At 42.7% G+C, this 20,269-nt stretch overlaps 1 protein-coding gene across 1 annotated transcript; it reads right to left on the reverse strand.

The window, feature by feature from the left end:
- Positions 1 to 306: 306 nt before the first annotated feature.
- On the reverse strand, positions 307 to 18,378 carry IL17B (interleukin 17B). Its single transcript, XM_075860042.1, has 3 exons — positions 18,088 to 18,378; positions 7,857 to 8,170; positions 307 to 709 (listed from the first exon to the last, which is right to left on the reverse strand). Exons 1-3 carry the CDS (start codon positions 18,106 to 18,108, stop codon positions 454 to 456), a joined length of 591 nt encoding a protein of 196 aa, XP_075716157.1. The 5' UTR covers positions 18,109 to 18,378; the 3' UTR covers positions 307 to 453.
- Positions 18,379 to 20,269: the final 1,891 nt, after the last annotated feature.

Here is a 20,269-nt window from a genome sequence, read left to right on the forward strand (position 1 = left end):
CTACTGGTGAGCTGGAGGTCTCCTCCTTTCTTTACTATAATCAAGACGGCTCAATAGTCATAGTTATCATACTGTACAATATACGAAGCATAAATATTATATTGTGTAATAATATCCAGCAAACCTACTAATCATATACATGGGGATTATTAATAAACTATGCTTCAATTATGATTTCAATATTTTTTTTTATTTAGATATGTTTGTCTCAAGCTTTATTAAAGACATGCATGATTTTGCGGTAATTTTCGTCTGTCGAGTCTGCCATGTTTAGAATTGTTGGTTTTGAAATAAATAGATGAAAAGTTATCTTTGAAACATTTATACAGTGTATAGGGAGAATGGTACACAGTGCACATATGTTCTGCCACTGAATTACTAACTTTTTCCCATTGCTACTATATTATATATAGGAATGAAGATATGGGAGTATAAGGGGAAGCAGCACTGTCTTCAGAAGATACAGGTACAGCCTACAGCTATATTTTCCATCACTGCAGTGGATTCTTTGTGACACTTCTTCCTTCTTCTTCCCTTTAGTCCAGGGGAGCTGTTCTCACAAAACCGCCTGCGTACAGGTATCTTGCTATAGATGGGAATACTGGACATGCTCAGGTCCTCCTGCATGGTAAAAGGATTGATGCAGCCGGAGCACAAACATCGAGCTTCTGGTATGTCGACTGGGATGCGGTTCTCATCATGGTTTATACTGGAAGGAGACAAACAAATATTCTATGAATATTGATCAAACCTAATCAGGATGACAATACTGCTCCGACCTCAATGTTTAATAGGGTTGTGAATGAGATTCAGCTGCAATACCAGACACAGCCCATGGACAAGAGTGGTGCTATTTCTGAAAGAAAGCAGCCATGTGTTTGTAATCTCATACAGCCTATTTAATACCCTTGTACTTTTCAAGGAAGTCATTTGTTATATAATAACTTTGGATCTTATAACCTATCTAAAGTGGGAACATTCTATCAACAATAACTTATTATATAACTTGTAATACTTACATTTTTTTGCAAAAAAAAAAATGCAGAATTAGCTATACACATCTCAGTTTCGGTCCACTCAGGGCCGTGCAGGATCGTGATGTCAAATGGAAGTGTATGAGAAGATAAAATAAAATATCGGATCCTTTTTTCTGGTGCTACTAGATAAAATAGTAAAACAGCGCTAACCAATTTTCCAGGGCCTATCCATACTGTACTAATGATTTTTGTCAATCTGTTTGAAAAACAGTTTGTTTCGTCCAGTTGCGCCATTAAAAAGGATCCGATATTTTATTTTATCTTCTCCACTCCATTATTCTGGACGGAATCGGCCCAGTCTGGGATCCAGGCTGCAACTGTGTCTAACCATCACTCATTGGTGTGTTTTGGGCCTACGCTTATTTGGATGTTGTGTTCCTAGCACAACTGTATCAGGTGAGCTTTATTGACCACTTTTCCATCCAAACATATTGCATTTTATACAGGTTCATGCACTATGTGCGCTGTGGTTTTTCTTTTTCACCCACATATCAAATGGAAGAGTATGTCACACAGACATTTTACAACTTATTTGGATAAGTCTATTTATTGATGATCCTGGCACATAAGGAGTCTGGGCAGATGCCTCCTTTCACTGAGAAACCTGCATGTCATGTCTATGAATACCCGCAATTCTCAGCTGTCAGAAACCCTAACAGATTTTGTGAAGTAAATGTCAATAATAAAATACCAAAATATTTTTCACTCCTGCTTCTCAGATTTTTTTGTTTTTATGGACCCCTAGTCATGGGAACTTGAAAACTCGTATCCGAAAATGCATTGGGATTTTTATGCAGTCTAAGGCCTCATGCACACGACCGTAAAAACACCCGTTATTACGGGTCGTAATTACGACCCGAAATAACGGGCCCATAGACTTCTGTTGGCCACGGGTACCTTCCCGTTTTCTCACGGGAAGGTGCCCGTGCCGTTGAAAAAGATAGAACATGTTCTATTTTTTTCTTTTACGGGCCGTGCTACTATACTTTATAATGGGAGCACGGCTCGGAATAACGGCTGGCGGGCCGTGCCCGGCCATGCTCGTAATTACGAGCACAGTCGTGTGCATGGGGCCTAAGGCCTCATGCACACGACCGTATTTTTGTCCACCCGTAAATTCTGGCGGAAATACGGGTACTTGGTCACACGTAATCGACCCGTATTGCACCAGTATTTATGGACCCGTGCCCGTAAATACGGGTCCGGTGTCACCCGTATTCCACTCATATTCCACCCGTATTTACGGGCACGTTTTCGCTGCAAAATTACACTGCAGTAATCGGCAGCCCTTCTCTCTATAAGTGCAGGATAGAGAGAAGAGACAGCCCTTTCCGTAATAAAAGTAAAATAAAAATTCATACTTACCTGGCCGATGTCTTGGTGACGCGTCCCTCTCTTGACATCCAGTCCGACCACCCTGGATGACGCACAGTCCATGTGACCGCTGCAGCCAGTGATTGGCTGCAGCGGTCACATGGGCTGTAACGTCATTCCAGGAGGCCGGACTGGAGGAAGAAGCAGGGAGTTCTGGGTAAGTATGAACGTCTTTTTTTTTTTTTTTACAGCTTTATCTATATTGTGATCGGTAGCCACTGTCCCTGGTGCTGAAAGAGTTACTGCCGATCGTTTAACTCTTTCAGCACCCTAGACAGTGACTATACACTGACGACACCTAGCAACGCTCCCGTAATTACGGGTGCACACACGTAGTCACCCGTAATTACGGGAGCCCCATAGACGTTTATGGGCCTGCCCGTGCCGTAATTGCGGCCTAAAATAGGACATGTTCTATATTTTTCAACGGCACGGGCACATTCCTGTAAGCATACGGGGAGGTACCCGTGGCCAATAGAAGTCTATGGGCCCGTAATTACGGGAGTTTTTTGACGGTCGTGTGCATGGGGCCTTAGAGATATTTTAGGAGCCAAAATGAGACTGATGCCATTTGCTACATACCCTGATCATAAACATTTTCACTTTCCCTCCAAGAAGACTTAGGAGAGGTTACTTGTAGTCTGTAGGGTCTTTCCTGTTACTCCACAGAGTGGGAGTCTCTATTATGCCTTGAAAAGTCAAAAACTATAGTGCCCTATAGTTTTTTTTTATTTTTTTAATCTATTAACCGGTATAGAAGTAGGAGTATATTTCCAAATCTTATTATAAGCATTGATTTTATTCTTTTTTTTTTTTTCTGTTTACCCATAGAATGTACTTATTATAGTTATTGTAATAAATTGTGCCTTTCATTAGAGAGGAATTAAAAAAAACTCCAATAAGACTAAACTAATCAAGCACTAGAAATGCCCTTACATTGTTATACCTACACTATTATAAGTTCAATCCAAAATCACTGGTATCTCTGAAGTCACTAGGCAGGCAGGGTAAAGCTTGTTTATGGACAGCACGTTCATGGACTTGGGATAGGTACATAGACTAAATATTCCTCCTATTTGACCACAACTTATTTTTAGAAAGAATCCCCCCTCCTTTTATTTTTACAGGTGTGGCCCCGCAATATTAGGACTCAGGGCCCAAGCTTTAATATGCATATTGTAACGGCCGCAGACCGTTGGGATTACTCACCCCTGACGGCCGCAGCCATGGATCTGTGAGCGCTGGCCTGCATCTCCTCCCCAGGAGACGCCAGCGCTCACTTTCGCTCCGTTCTGTGTCCCGTAGGGTGCACGCTCGTGCCCGGCCTTAAAGGGCCATTCCGCGCACATGAAAATCATCAATTAACCCATGATCACCCTGGACTATAAAAAGGTCTCTCCCCTTTGATTCATTGCCTGAGCGTTGTTGTGTTTACCCGTGTTAGTCTTGCAAATAGTCCCTTAGTGTTAACCTGTTACCGTACCTGTATCCTGTGCTACCGTTGTTCCTGTGTCTTAGAAAGTTGGAATCGAGTTGTGCCATCGGTCACGCCTGCTGTATTGCACAACGCCTGGTGTCTGCTGCCGAAGTCCCATCTGAGCCGTTACTACGGTCTCAACTGCTACAGGTACCCTTGTTCTTGGAGTATATAGACATTGACTTGGTACACTGTTTGGCCAGCTAATATCCCGCTACGGCAGTACGGCCCAGTGGGTACACATACCCACAGATCGTGACATATATATGAAGTTAGAGCATGTCTAATGCTCTTTTATTTTAGCCTATAAAGTATATAATACTTTAATAATATACTAAGAGCTACAATATAACATACCGTATTTTTAGGACTATAAGACACAGTTTTTAGCAAGAATAAATCTTGCTACAGAGTCCCTGCGTCTTATAGTCCGCAGTCATCGCCGGGCCCCCTGACCGCTTCATTCATTACTTAACCCCTTCCCGAACCATGACGTGCCAGCACATCATGCAGTGGGGGGGGGGGGGGGGTGTATGCACAGGATAGGGGATACATGTGTAATCGATTAAGGAGAACGGGGACCGAAAGTTACCAAGAGCGCTGCATGAGAAGCTGTGACTTCCACGTTCTGTGTCCGCCAGTTTCATAGAGATCAATGGGATTCTTCTGCGCATGCGCGAGCGTCTCTCCATTGATCTCTATGGAGCTGCTGTACAGATAAGCCGTACACAGAACCCGGAAGTCCAGGCTTCACATGTAGCGCTTTGGGTGACTTTCGGCACATTGTTCTCCTTATCGCTCGGGGTCCCAGCGGTCGGATCTCACGTGTAACCCCTATTCTGTGGATAGGGGATACATGTGTTTTATGACAAACCCCTATAACTAGTTAAATGCCACGGTCAATAGCGACCGGGGTTTTTCAATGAAGGACATTTATGACATATCCACAGGATATCAGAAAAAAGGAGATTTTTGAAGCAGCACTAGTCCCGAGTATGGTGCGGTGCACGCTGTCAAGCCAGGCAAACCCACTCCAGCACGATGTATATCCAAAGAAGTAGTAGGACAACAGCACACGTCTTCAAATCATCAAAGTGGTTTTATTGTCAAGACATCCACAAACGACAAGCAAAGTTTCGACCCATAGTGAGTGAAGGGTCTTTGTCAAGCCTAGTGAGTGAAGGCTTGACAAAGACCCTTCACTCACTATGGGTCGAAACGTTGCTTGTCGTTTGTGGATGTCTTGACAATAAAACCACTTTGATGATTTGAAGACGTGTGCTGTTGTCCTACTACTTCTTTGGATATCCACAGGATATGTCCTAAATGTCAGATAGATACGGGTGTCACCTCTGGGACCCGCACCTATCTCTAGAACGTGGCCCCCTAAACCCCGTTCTAGCTTTCTGAGCTCTCCCGGCCACTTGATTGCATGTGGAGTTACTGAAACAGCGTAGCTCGAATGCTATGCTGCTTCCGTAACTGCCATTCACTACTATGGGAGTTAGGGAAACCGCGTAGCTCACCTAGTTACGCTGTTTCAGTAACTCCACATGAAACCAAGTGGCCGCTGGTTCAAGTGCCCTAGGGGAACTAATAAAATGTGTAAAAAAAAATAAAAAGTTAGATACATTTTCAGGAGTGTAAAAAAAATAAAGTGTGAAAAGTTGAAAAAAAACAACTTTTCCCATTTTTTCCCAAGCACAATGTAAAAAATTTAATAATTTGGTATCGCTGCGTCTGTGAAAGTCCAATCTATTACAATATACCATTATTTAACTCGTACGGTGAGTTTAAAAATTTAAAACATCAAAATCGTTTTTTGGTCACCTTAGCGCTTAAAAAATTTAATAAAAAAGTGATAAAAAAAATCGTATGTCCCAAAAAATGGTGCCAATAAAACTACAGCTCGTCCCACAAAAAATAAGCCCTCACACCGCTCAATAGATGAAAAAAATATAAAAAAAAGTTTTGGCTCTCAGCATGTGGTGAAACAGAATAAATTATTTTTTAACAAATAATTTTTTTCCTATTTTCTGTTGTCTAAAACCTGGGTGCGTCTTATAGTCCGAAAAATACGGTAATGTATTCACTTTCATAGCTGTTTTGTGGCAACAGCATTCATTTGTTAGGCTGATTATTCCCTCAAATATGTAATTCTCTTGAAGTAGAACTTCATATTCTAGAGTTGTGTTTGTTTTCATTTACTTAAAAAGCTGATGACCACAATTTGCAAATAAAGTTGGTGAGACGGTACCCAAAGCAGACACAAACGTATTTCTAAAGTACATTATCTTGCTCTGCCTGAGTATTTAGAGGGTTTCCAAGCACCTCAATTAGTAACTGACCCAGCTACTTGAAAATTGAATGTGAGCTGAGTCCTGACACGTTCTTTGCCGGCTGGCAAAAGATAAAGGGCATACAGAATAGAGGAAAAGTGTGTGTGAAACTTGGAATGAGAATAAAGTGACTATAATAACCCAATGTGGTGAAAAGCATTTGAGAGGGATTTTAGATTCTTGGGTTGATAAGAAAAATGAGTGATCTACAAGGTTAATTTTGGAGATGTTAGATGTCAAGGAGGTTCTCTATAATGGAGTACATAGTATATACACTGTTTAGCCATATCAATAAAACCTCCTGCCTAATATTGTATAGGTCCCATTTGTGCTGCCAAAACAGCTCTGACCTTTCGAGGCATGGACTCCGCAAGACCTCTGAAGGTGTCCTGTGGTATTTGGCACCAAGACGTTAGCAGCAGATCTTTTAAGTCCTGTAAATTGTGAGATGAAGCCTTCATGGATCGGACTTGCTTTTCCAGTACATTCCACAGATGCTCAATTGGATTCAAATCTGGAGAATTTGGAGACCAAGTCAATACCCTGAACTCTTTTTCATGTTCCTCAAACCATTCCTGAACATTTTTTGCAGTCTAGCAGGGCGCATTATCCTGCTGAAAGAGGTGGTCAATAAACTTCTGACACGTCATAGTGACATGTCAGAAGTTTTGATTGGTGGGTGTCCAAGCACTGAGACCACCACCAATCGCTAAAACTAAGCTGCAGAAACACTCGTGTGAGGGCTTCGATTTAGTTCGGCTTTTTCTGGAAATCGATTGTAGTGGTGTACGGGCTCAATAGAAATTCAATGAGCCCGTACTCCGCTACATCGGCTTTCCGGAAAAAGCAGAACCGAAACTAAGCGGCTCAGCGCTCACACGAGTGTTTCTGCCGCTTTATTTTATCGATTGGTGGGGGTCTCAGTGCTCGGACCCCCACCAATCAAGACTTGATATGTCAGAAGTTTGTTGAATGTTTAATTACACTTTCTAGTTCGGTTTTATAGCCACAACCCAGATTCCAGTACTTTTATGAGAGCCATAACTTTTATATTTTTTTCATCGATTGAGTGGTGTGAGGGCTTATTTTTTTTGCGGGACAAGCTGTAGTTTTTATTGTTACATACGATTTTTTTGATCACTCTTTATAAAAAAAAATTGACCGCATAAGGAGACCAAAAAACACGATTCTGGTCCTCTAAATAAAAAAATATTATGCTGTTCACCATGCGAGTCAAATAATCGCACATTGTAATAATTCGAACTTTTACGGACACGGCGATACCAATTTTTTTTTTAAATATAATTTTTTCATTGTGCTTGGGGAAAAATGGGAAAAGTGTTTTGTTTTTTTTTTTTTTTACTTTTAAGATTTTTTTTACACTTTGTTTGTTCCCCTAGCAGACTTGAACGCTGCTTCCGTAACGGCCATTCACTACTATGGGAGCTGTTTACGTAACTCCCATAGAACTGAATAGTAGTTACGGAAACCGCGTAGCTCACATGATACGCTTCATCTGTAACTGCCATTCACTACTGTGGGAGTTACAGAAACAGCATAGCTCAGCGAGTTTATATAGGCCTTTCTATTAGCCAGTTAAACATGTTGGTTAGCTGTGGGTTAACGTACCTGTAAGTCCAGGGTGAAAGACTTCTTCTGTTAGAAAGCCAGAGCCTCAGGTTCACTTCACATTTTCCACCAGAGGATTCTGAGCCATTTCGTAGCTGATTCACCATCTCCATTAAACTTTGTTCATATTCCTCCACTAAACTATAAATTTGTGAAGGGGCAAAAGAATTTACTCCTAGAACAGGGTCTGGAGATGTCTTCCCATGAGAACTCTCCTTTCCTTTGGTTTGACCTCTTTTCCTGTTTTTAGAAGGCTTCGATGTGTCTGAGCTGAAGACATGGACGAGGAGGAGAGAACTGGCATACAAAATGAGCTATGAGGGTAGACAAAGTTTCATCAGTATAAATGGTTACCATACAACTGTCATTTTCCAGTTTACCGCTAGCAATCTGTCTACATCAATAATAATTCTTAACATGTTTGATTTTCACTAGGCCATTTAATCATGTCTAATTGAAATTGTTCCTGCATATAGGATAGCCGATAATGGCCACAGACCCTGGTCAATGTAGTTTTCTATTGAATCACTACTAAATATTTTACCAAATAATAGTAGTAATCTAGGTACCCCCCTACCAAGCTGAAAGGACATAATTTCTCTATTTGGATACAGTGATTATAACTTTGATCCATTTTCTTTTTCTGAGCTAATTTTTCCCATGATACATGTAAATGCAGTCTCAACGTGTATGTCCAAGTGTTGGCTGTAGGCAGCAAGAATTTTATAATATAACGGGGTTATCTGCATTCACCAAAAATCCAGCCAAGGGGGAGCCAAAAACAAGTAAAAGAGCCATTACTCACCTGACAAATGCCCCGGCGTTCCAACGCAGCTGCTCCAGAGCACTCCGTCGCTTTTTGTAAAGGGTGCTGCAGCATTGACGATCCCGTATACGCACGTGATCGTTGCAGCCAATCCCTGGCCTTTGCGGTCTCGTGCCATATACCACTGACGCCAGTGATTGGCTGCAGCGATCATGTGGTTATACGGGCACGTCAGCGCTGCATCGCTGTCAACAAAGAGTGGTGGGGAGCATTGCCGCAACTCTGCTGGAATGCTGGTGGTTTTCTCAAGTGAGTATTGGGTCTTTTATTCTTTAATGGCTTTACCCCTTACCAGATTTTTACTGAACGCAAAAAAAACCTTTAATGTAATTGTAATTTAATGTGATAATTGTGAATATTCACTTTAAAGGGGATGATAGTTGCCTGATCACTGGGGACACCAGCACTGGGAAACCCACCGATCGCGAGAACTGCAATCGCAAACAAATTGTTCCTCCGCACTGGACCCCCCTGGAGTGAGGAGGCGCTTGAATGCGTTCAATGTCTATGAGAATGATGAAAACAGCCGTTCCATTAAATGTCCTACTCAATGCGGTCGTATACAGTGAGGAGGAACAAGGGGTTCGAGACACGCGTTATCGCGATCATTGGGAGTTTTAGTTGTAAGGCACCCAGCGATTAGACACTTATCACCTATCTTGTCAATAGGTGATATATTCAATTCTGGTACAACCCATTTCATCATTGTTTTAAAAGGCATCTGTACAGTTAAATACCACAAACTAGTGGTTGTTCAATAGTTATTTCTAGCTATATTACTATAGGATAGGATGCAGCTATTCTCATATTATCCAAATGGCCGTAAAATGATTTTTGATTCTCAGTCGATCACTAGAGATTAACGCAAGAGCAGTTACTACACACATAGTTTCTGTAATGACAAGGTGGGGAGACAGACAGGTGAGCCCTAATCTACCCGCCACTCAGTCCCTGCCTACTTGCAACGACCCGTCCTAAGCGACGGGGTACAACTGGGCGACGGTCCCTATGCTCAGTAAGTGCAAGACAGACAAAACAGACAGGGGTACACAGAAGCTAGGGAAACGGGGCAGCTGCCCACGGAGACACCGTGAGCCAGAAGAGTGGTGAACGAGCCGAGTCAAACCAGGAGTGAGCGAGGTACACAACGCTGAGCAGGAGAGTGGTCAGAAAGCCAAGGTCAATAACAGGCAGAGGATCATTAGTACAAGCAGCAGCAGCAAGCCAGGAAACAAGCATAGAAGAATCACAGGCAAAGGAGGAACAGGAAAGGCAGGTATAAATAGACAGTGGGCGGGAACTAGCTCCGTCTGGCCAGGCTGTGATAGGCTCTCCCACTCCTAAGCCTGCCATCCTGAGTGGTGGAAGATGGAGTCAGTCTCACAGACATAGGAGCAGGTGCAGACTGAACCTGTGTCTGGCAAATCCTTTACAGTACCCCCCTTTTATGAGGCGCCACCGGACCCTTTCTAGGTGGACCTGGTTTATTGGGGAGTCAGAGGAGAAGGCACAAAAACGTTCAAGTCGTCGTTCCCTGAGACGTCGGTCAAGTCGTACCGCTAAAGCCATAACCTGATCTAGGGAGTCAGCAGAGGGATAGCTAACTAGCAGGTCTCTCAGGGCGTTCGACAGACCCAATCTAAACTGGCACCTCAAGGCAGGGTCATTCCACCGAGAAGCTACACACCACTTCCTAAAGTCAGAACAATACTCCTCTACAGGTCTCTTACCCTGACGTAAGGTCACCAGCTGATTCTCGGCAAAGGCAGTCTTGTCAGTCTCGTCATAAATGAGCCCGAGAGCAGAAAAGATCAACGGAGGAAAGTTCAGGAGCCAAGGAGAAGGCCCATTCTTGGGGCCCGTCCTGGAGCCGGGACATAATTATACCCACCCGCTGGCTCTCAGAACCTGAGGAGTGGGGCTTTAAGCGAAAATAGAGTCTACAACTCTCCCGAAAGGAGAAAAAAGTCTTCCGGTCCCCTGAGAATCGGTCAGACAACTTGAGGTGGGGTTCAAGAGGTGAGGTGGGGGGCACTACCAGGGAAGCATCACGCAGATTGTCCCTCTGAGCCAGGGCCTGGACCTGTAGGGAGAGGCCCTGCATCTGCTGAGCCAGGGTCTCAAGGGGGTCCATAGATGTGTCAGGGACCAGGGTAGACTAGGTATATGGGCCTGTGATTATGTAACGACAAGGTGGGGAGACAGACAGGTGAGCCCTAATCTACCCGCCACTCAGTCCCTGCCTACTTGCAACGACCCGTCCTAAGCGACGGGGTACAACTGGGCGACGGTCCCTAGGCTCAGTAAGTGCAAGACAGACAAAACAGACGGGTACACAGAAGCTAGGGAAACGGGGCAGCTGCCCACGGAGACACCGTGAGCAACAGGAGTGGCGAACGTCATCCTGCCCAGCCAATCAGCGCCTTTCATAGACTCTTCGTTCAACCCCCAGGAGAACTGCGCAGAAGAGAGCAGGTCTCCATGGCTGCCGGACGGCGTGGGAGCGGGATTAAGGTGAGTTTAAATAGTTTTTTTTTTTTTTTTCAATTGTAATAAAAGTGTGTGGCTGTATCTACGGGGACGACGACTTTATCTACGGGGGGGGGACTTTGTCTACGGGGGGACTTTATCTATGGGGGGGTGTCTATCTACAGGGGGGACTATATACTGGGGTGGGCTATCTATAGAGCACCATATACAGGGGTGGGCTATAGCTACAGGGGGGGCTATATAGTATATAGCCCCCCTGTAGCTATAGCCCAGCCCTGTATATATAGCCCACCCCTGAATATAGTCCCCCTGTAGATATAGCCCACCCCTGTATATAGCTCCCCCTATAGTGCTCCACAGAAAGCCCACCCCTGTATATAGCCCCCCTGTACATATAGTCCACCCCTGTATATAGTGCTCCACAGATAGCCCACCCCTGTATATAGTATATACAGGGGTGGGCTATCTGGAGCACTATATACAGGGGTGGACTATCTAGTGGAGCACTATATACAGGGGTGGGCTATATCTACAGGGGGGCTACATACAAGGTTGGGCTATCTGTGGAGCACTATATACAGGGGTAGGCTATATCTACAGGGGGCTATATACAGGGGTGGGCTATATCTACAGGGGGCTATATACAGGGGTGGGCTACCTGTAGAGCACTATAGGGGGAGTTATTTGTGGGACACTATATACAGGGGTGGGCTATATGGGGGCTCTATCTACAGGGGGCTCTATCTACAGGGGGCACAGTGTGTGTGTGTGGGACACGGTGTATGGTACTATTATAATTAGAGGTGCAGTGTATGGCGCTATTATATTTAGGGGCGTAGTGTGTCGTATAATGAGAACTTTATCTTTATTTATAAGTGCAGAAATGTTGGAAAAGTGAGAAGCTGAAGACATGTGAGCAGCAAACTGCAGAAATGGGCTGTGACCGGGAGAAGTCATCATAGAGGTCTGGACCGGATGGAGAAAAAGAACTAGAATCTGAGACGTCACCGGTGAGTCACTTAATGTAAATGTTTATTCTGCCTCTAATCAGCACTGTAGTCACTGTATGATCTGAAGCGAGATGATTATGACAGGATTTATTTTTTGTGAAACAGCAACTCCCAGCATATCCTTATCATTGTTCTGTCCATACTGGGAGCTGTAGTTTTACGCCGTACAAACCTGTACAGCAGGGGTTGCGCTAAATTGAGCTGTATTTGTGTTGGTGCTGTATTTATGTACTGAGCTTGGTTCTGGTGTTGTGTATAGAACCATATTGCTTGTAAAATGTACAAATGTTTTTATGCTCGCGTTAAATAAAAAGAAATGACACGTCGATTGGTAGAGAAAACAAACACGGTGAGGGGGAAGGAGATGTCGGGAAAGAGGTTGGGGGGGGGGCGCCAAACTGAATCTTTGCCCCGGGTGCTGGAGAACCTAGCTACGCCTCTGGTTAAGCACAACTATTAAATATAATGAATGAGCTTTTTAATGGGTATTTTTTTGCTATTTGCTATTTTTTTGCGATTTTAAATATTTTTATGGAAAAAATACATGTTTATATTTTTAGGATAAATTAGTCTTTCCTGCACTCAGGTGTTAATGAATATCGCTGGGCAGGAAAAATTAAGCAGACCTGAATTAGAATAAACTAGCAAGTGACATGTTCCTATAAACATCCTCCTGATATGAATAGCTAGAAAACACAACACACACAATATTTCTTAGTCCTGTCAGGATCGCTGCTCTCTGAGCACTTCCATATGACTGCCTTAACATACTAGAAGTAAGGAAGAATTACTTCCATTTGATGACTAAGTTGAGTTTAAAACCATTGCACAGCCTATTCTGCCACTTGTTGAGTAGTACCTAAGGTAAATGATAAGTGGTTATATAGAGTTCAGTTAATTTAACGCAAAATGTACCTGGTATTTTCAATGTTTTTATAACATAATGGGGTTATTCGTTACTATTTAATCAGATGGGCTGCCCACCACCTTTTAAGTGTACCACACAACATACTGACACCCCGTTCTCTCCTAATATCACAAGGCCAGACAATATCCTGCAAAAATGATAAACCTGAGGTATAAGTTGATATTTTGGAAAAATATGCAAGTTGGCAACCCACGACTCAAGAGTCCTTAGAGTCCCTACACTAGCATTAAAAACAAACCACAGAAAATTGCAGGATGCAGTCTGGCATTGTACTGTTGGGGGAGAATAGGGTGTCAGTACTGTGTGTGGTCCACTTAGAATGTCCTAGGCAGCTTGTCTGATCTAGTAGTATGGGCATTACTAAAAGGCCGCTAGCCAGCATGGTACACTACACATATCCGTGTGACTGACACATTATTGTAATACCAAACAGCCACCCACCTCATGGATGAACGCTTTGTGAGTGCATGTTTGTCTCTGTTTTGTACCTTTGTTACCTCCCCAAATAACATTGTGGCTTGTCTGCATGCTGCTGGGAATTGTGTTTTAACCTGCCCTTGTATCGGTAAGTATGTGTCTTTTTTTCTGTGATTTCGAGTAGATTGGACCATTCAGCCATAACATTAAAACCACCAACAAGTGAATTTAATAACATTGATTATCTCATTACAATGGCACCGTTCAAGAGGTGGGACATCTAAGACAGCAACGGAGCAGTCAGTTCATTAGTCAGGAAAAAATGATTACAGTACGGGACAGTTGTCCCGCAGCGAGGCAGGGACTCCTAGCGTCGTACATAACTATGATGCTAGGAGCCCGGCTCCCTGCAGTGTGTTCGGTCCGGGACTTACGGCCGAAATACGTTCCGTCCTTTACGGACGTAACATGCTTGTGCGAATCCAGCCTTATAAACACACAGGAGAGCCAGCAGTTTATCTAGATGAAGAGAGAGCCTGCATACAGCACTCCTAAGATACAGCAATGAGCTCTCCCCTCTCCTGCTCTTCTCACGGTGTGTAAGCTGCAGGCTCTCCCTCATCTTGAGTCATATAGGGCTGGGCTCTCCCTTTAACCCCTTAAGGACACGGCCAATTTTGGCCTTGAGGACAGAGCAATTTTTCTACATTTCCCCTCTTTGCATCCCGACGCTCAACTCTTTTATTTTTTGTACGATGTAGTTGTATGAGACTTTTGTTTTTTGCGGGACGAGTTGTACTTTATGTAGGTACCATTTTTTGGTACAAATACATTATCGTTTAATTTCTATAAATTTTTATTTTGGCGGAAATGCAGAAAAAAAGCAGTTGCGCAGCAGTTTTAATATTTTTTATTTTTACACCCTACACCGATCATCATAAATAATGTTATACATTTGTTGTACAGGTTGTTACAGTCGTGGCGATACCAAATATGTCTATATTATTTCATGTTTTGGGACTTATATTTTAAAATGTTTATTTATTATTAAAAATGTGTGTTTCTGTGTATTTTTTTTCACTTTTTATTTATTTATCATTAATTTTTTTTTACATTCATTTAACTTTTTTTTTAATCCTATAAAGGGATTTATCATTTTGATTTTGTAACTGCAATGTACTGGCATAGATCTATATACCAGTACATTAGCCTGTTACTGATCGTACACAGGCAGTTGTTAGGGCATACCTCCGTATGCCCTAACAACAGGAAATATGTTCAGACAGTCCCTGGTGTCCTTCAATGGACCCTGGGCTGTCTCGCCATATGAGTTATGGGCTTTGATCGCGTCAGTTATTTTCTGTGACGCGATCAATGTGCAGTCCCCCCTCTTTGAACGCCGCGATCAGCTTTCATCGCGGCGTTCAAAGGGTTAACGGCGGAGAGAAGATGTTTTGTCTCCTCTCCGCTGTCAGAGCAGGGCCGTGGCTGTGTATTACAGCCGTTGCCCCGCTCTCGATCGCGCGCACAGACGGCTGTCACACAGGACGAGTATGCTCGTCCTAATGCGCGAAGTGCTCGCCGCTCAGGGCGAGCATACTCGTCCTGTGTCGGTAACCATTTAAATAGACATGTAATGGGGGGCATTATAAAGCTTCTCCTAGAGAGAAGGCAGAGGCAGTGAAACAATGATTTTCCTCTATAAGCTATGACAGGGAGGGGAGGAGCTTGTGAAAAGGACACGCCCCCTGAGCTGCCAGCCTGAAGAAAATCTAGCAGAGCAATGAAAAGAGTTTGTTATGCACTATATTATGTCTGTTTTGTTTTTTTCCATTAATTCTGGGACTACCCCTTTAAGGAAACTGATCTCTCTTGGTTTTCGTCTTAAACTAAATGTGCGATCAGCGAGTTATCACTTGTTGGCTCTACTTATTCTCTTCCCCTCACTGTTTGGGTTCCTCAGGGTTCAGTCCTAGGTCCGCTCCTCTTTTCTCTATACACAGCCCATATTGGAGAACCTTTCAGCAGATTTGGCTTCCAGTACCATCTCTACACTGACGACACCCAGTTATCTACCTCTTCCCGTGACATCACCCCTGCTCTAATACAAAACACAAATGATGATCTGTCGGCTGTCTCTAACATCATGTCCTCTATCTGAAACTAAATCTTTCAAAAACTTTGTATTTCCACCATCTACTAACCAACCTAAATCTAATGTTTCCATTTCATTGTGTGTATCATAACTCTTAGGCAGTATGCCCGCTGTCTTAGAGTTATGATTGACAGGTCTTTTCTTTACTCCTTGTTATTCAATCACTTGCATGGTCATGTCAAAAACCTAAAAAATATCTCCATAATCCGCTCTTTTCTTATTGTGGAAGCAGCCAAATTCCTAATGTTGCTCTGATTCATTCTTATATTGACTACTGTAACTCATTACTAAATGGTCTTCCCCTCACTAAACTCTCCCCTCTCCAATCTATCCTGAATGCAGCAGCCAGGCTCATCTTTCTGACTGACCGCTACACCGATGCCTCTACCCTGTGCCAGTCACTGCACTCGTTGCCCATTCACTTTAGAATACAATTTAACTTAGTACTCTCACCCAGAAAGCTCTCCACAGTGCTGCACCTTCTTACATCTCCTCCCTCATCTCTGACTACCACCCTACCCATGCTCTACGTTCTGCCAACAATCTAAGACTAACATTCTCCATATTCCGATCCCCCCACTCCCATCTCCAGGACATTTCTTGTGTTGCACCTGTTTTCTGGCATGCGCTACCCCTGGATAACTAGATTAATTCCAACATCCAGAGTTTTAAGTGTGCCCTAAAACACACGTATTTTTAGGCAAGCCTTCCGTATTTCATAAATTGACTTCTTTACTTTTCTCACCATTATTGCTCAAATACCTGACCCCTTCATTAAACAGTATCCCTCACACTCCTTGCACCCTAATGCACTTCATATCTGTCCATACACAGATACTAGCTAGGCGACTAGCTCATGACACTTTGTGTACTAACCCATTTCGTATAAAAGACAGCAAAACCATTGTGCAAAACAAGTACTTTTAACTTTTGTGTCACTCCATATTTTTTTAATAGATTGTAAGCTCTTGAGGGCAAGGCCCTCACGCCTCATTTGATTTGATAATTAGTTTGCCATTATGTAATATCTGATTTCGTTTGTACAAGGTCCCTCGAAATTGTAAAGTGCTGTAGCATATGTGGATCTATATAAAGTATGTATATATATATATATATATATCTCAGAATACAATGTGATGTATTTTAGGCTACTATTACTTTTATTATATGTGTTACATTTTACAATTAGATGTTTTACTGGTATTACCGCCTAAAATATTATATTATATGTAACTGGTTACAGTAGAATGTTTTATTACATTATACTGTCAAAGTTATTACAGGATACAATAAGATGTATATATGTATTCTAGGCTACAATCCGTTGCATTATATATATTTCAGGCTACTATCAGATGTATATATGTACTACAGGCTACAATCAGATGTATATATGTACTACAGGCTACAATCAGATGTATTTATGTATTAGGCTACAATCCGTTGCATTATATATATTTCAGGCTACTATCAGATGTATATATGTACTACAGGCTACAATCAGATGTATATATGTACTACAGGCTACAATCAGATGTATTTATGTATTAGGCTACAATCCGTTGCATTATATATATTTCAGGCTACTATCAGATGTATATATGTATTACAGGCTACAATCAGATGTATTTATGTATTAGGCTACAATCCGTTGCATTATATATATTTCAGGCTAATATCAGATGTATATATGTATTACAGGCTAAAATCCGATGTATTTTATATATATTTCAGGCTTCTCTCAGATGTATTATGTGTATTACGAGCTACAGTTTATTGTATCATTTGCTTTACAAACACAATCTAGTGTTATATTTATTACAGGCTATGTGTATATGTGTTCTGTTGATATATTTTAGGTATTACATGCTAGTATATTATATATTACAGCCTTCACAACTTAGTTAGCCACCTGTAAAGGCCATATCTTCTTTATTAAGTTTATTCAAAAATATTATCCAATTCCCTTATGGAAATAAAACTTCATACGTGTAAAGTTTCAATATTACGTGGCAAAATACTCATCGTAAAGGCAAAACCATACATACAGCTAGAACTCGGTTCATTTCTTCTGCTAGCATACAAGGCATCTATCCTACATAGCATCTGTTCATACACAAGGCTGGAATGGTAACATGCTTTACTACATGCACATATCCTCAATGGCGTGATAAATTATACACATTTGATTAACCGCTTACGGCTATGTCAATGGATTAACAAAATCACATAAGCAAATCTTATGCCCACTAACTGCCCATAGCATATAAACACAACTTATGCCCACTGACTGCCCATATTATATAATCACAGTTTATACCCACGGTCTGTCCAGAACATATAGCAGCACCAGGTAGCCTGATCACATAACTCTAATACCCATGTTTGTCTCTTGGAGAACTTACCAGTCTATTTGAGCCAAGCATTGTGTGGCGAGACGTAGCAAATGCAGCTGCTCGTGGACTATCCCCAGTGTCAGTGGGGCACAAGCTGCACCTACTCTGAGCCTCTCCAATAGGGCTGGGCCAAATCCAATGTACAGTTAGATTTCTAAAGGTGCTGAGTACAATGTTAACAAAGGCCCAGCTTGTCCCTTTTGCCTTCTGTTCTGTGCCTCTTGTTTTGTGTCCCTGACTTCACATGCAGGGACTGTGTTTGCAGACTGGGAACACGATGCACAGCGGCTCTGTTCTCACACTCGGCACACAGACCTGGCTGATATGTGCTGTTTGTTTGCTTGTTCTTTCAACGCAGTTTGGAATGGAATCCCCCAATTAATAGTTCAATGGAGAATTGTGAAATTGTAACATTACCAGCTGCAGAATGGGGCAGAGTATCCATTTTCACAATCTGTACGGCTGTGGCTAATTTAGCAATAGGCATGAACTGAATGGTTGGTTTGTAAATTTTCTAAGTGAGAATGTAGCGCAGTGTATTCTGAATATTGGCAGTGGGATTCCAGCATGTGCATCGTTGAGTAATTGATATTATCAGAGCTGATACCCTACAATGTGTCAGTGCTCACACACAAGTTTATTAAATGCACTTTTTTACAATATTTCCACCTACAATCTATAAAATACATCACTGATCTGTCCGCTTCTGTAGTCTTTGGATATTTTATTCTACAATGTCTGATTTATCTTCTAAATTGGTGGGTGGTGACAACCAATAATGGCCGCCACCAGTATCCTTTTTTTTTTCCACGCTGACCCGGATTGGTTATTATACAAAGTTACATCCCCACCCTCCTCTACGAATGCCATGCATGGATGAGTGTCAAAGAATTTGTGTCAGAAATTATGTCGTTCTGGCATTATATTTGGGAACCAGGAGGTGCAGGATAATATGGTTCACATAAAAGTTCATGGGCCATACTATGCCCAGATGCCTCTGATTTCATACAAAGGCATACTGAGTTGTTTTTTCTGTTGGATTCATATGAGCAATTCCCTAATTCCCTGTTATTAGTGGAATTATTATATATTAGGGAGGTATTGTAAAGGATCTGCCAGGCACTACGTCTGGGTATACTCCCAGGATTAATCAGTCGACACCTGAGGCCAGACCTCTGAGACTGACACCTGCTCCCACCAATCAGGGTGGCAGGCTCAGGAGTGGGAGAGCCTATCGCGGCCTGGTCAGTCAGAGTTAGCTCCGCCCCCTGTCCATTTATACCTGCCGTTTTCTCTTCCTCCTTTCTTGTTATTCTTCTTGGATTCCTGGCCCCACTGCTGCCTTGCTCCAGCCTGCTTCTGCCGTGCTTCTGCCTTGCTTCAGTTCCGTTTATCCTGCGTTGCTCTGCCCCTGGCTTGCTTCTGCTCCGTGCTCCCGTTTGTATACTCCACTACTTCCTGATCCTGACTGGCTCATTCACCGCTCCGTTTCCTCGCGGCGTTCCGTGGGCTACTGTATTCCCTTGCGTGTTCCCTGTTTGTACTCCCTTGCACTTAGACAGATTAGGGACCGCCGCCAAGTTGTACCCCGTCGCCTAGGGCGGGTCGTTGCAAGTAGGCAGGGACAGGGCGGTGGGTAGATTAGGGCTCACTTGTTCCCTTCACCTCCTTCCTGCCATTACAGGTATTCTCACAGTGCCGCATTGGAGGCACTAAATGGAAGCACATTGAGTGCCTGCCGTGTGCATGAGGCATATATGTTGAAACAGGGTCTGACTTTGGCCCAATAATGGGTCTTAAAAGGTCTAGCAAGCACTTGCCACTAGGGTCTATTTCTTATGGTTGATTCCCAAATAACCTATTAGACTTTACTGACGATATGTCCTATGTGTACAATAAGCCTAAGGGACCCCAGTCAGACGCTGTACGTGGTAGTGCTGGTAACAGTTTGTGTTGTATGACTTATGTGGCAGAGCACACAGTACTTCATCTTTTGATTTTGATTTTTTTAATCGGCATGCCGAACAACAAAAGTTGCCTACCTCTGGACTAGGGAATTGATTGTGTACTTTAAAAAGAAAAAAAAAGTTATACGGCCCCCAGGACAAACTAGGACCCTGAGCTGCTGCTCTTTTAGCTTCAATTAGGACATGTTCACATGTGGATTTTTAAGGTGGTGTTACTGGGTGTC

The sequence above is a fragment of the Rhinoderma darwinii genome, chromosome 3, assembly GCF_050947455.1.
Source record: "Rhinoderma darwinii isolate aRhiDar2 chromosome 3, aRhiDar2.hap1, whole genome shotgun sequence".
Classification (NCBI taxonomy): Eukaryota; Metazoa; Chordata; class Amphibia; order Anura; family Rhinodermatidae; genus Rhinoderma; species Rhinoderma darwinii.

Bases quoted from the DNA above. Each gene is read 5' to 3' on its own strand.
- IL17B (XM_075860042.1), bottom strand. From the start codon at position 18,108: ATGCTTGGCTCAAATAGACTG. The intron at 8,171-18,087 runs GTAAGTTCTCCA...CTACCCTCATAG, and splicing joins TGCTTGGCTCAAATAGACTG to CTCATTTTGTATGCCAGTTC. The intron at 710-7,856 runs GTACGTTAACCC...GTCTCCTTCCAG, and splicing joins CTTTCACCCTGGACTTACAG to TATAAACCATGATGAGAACC.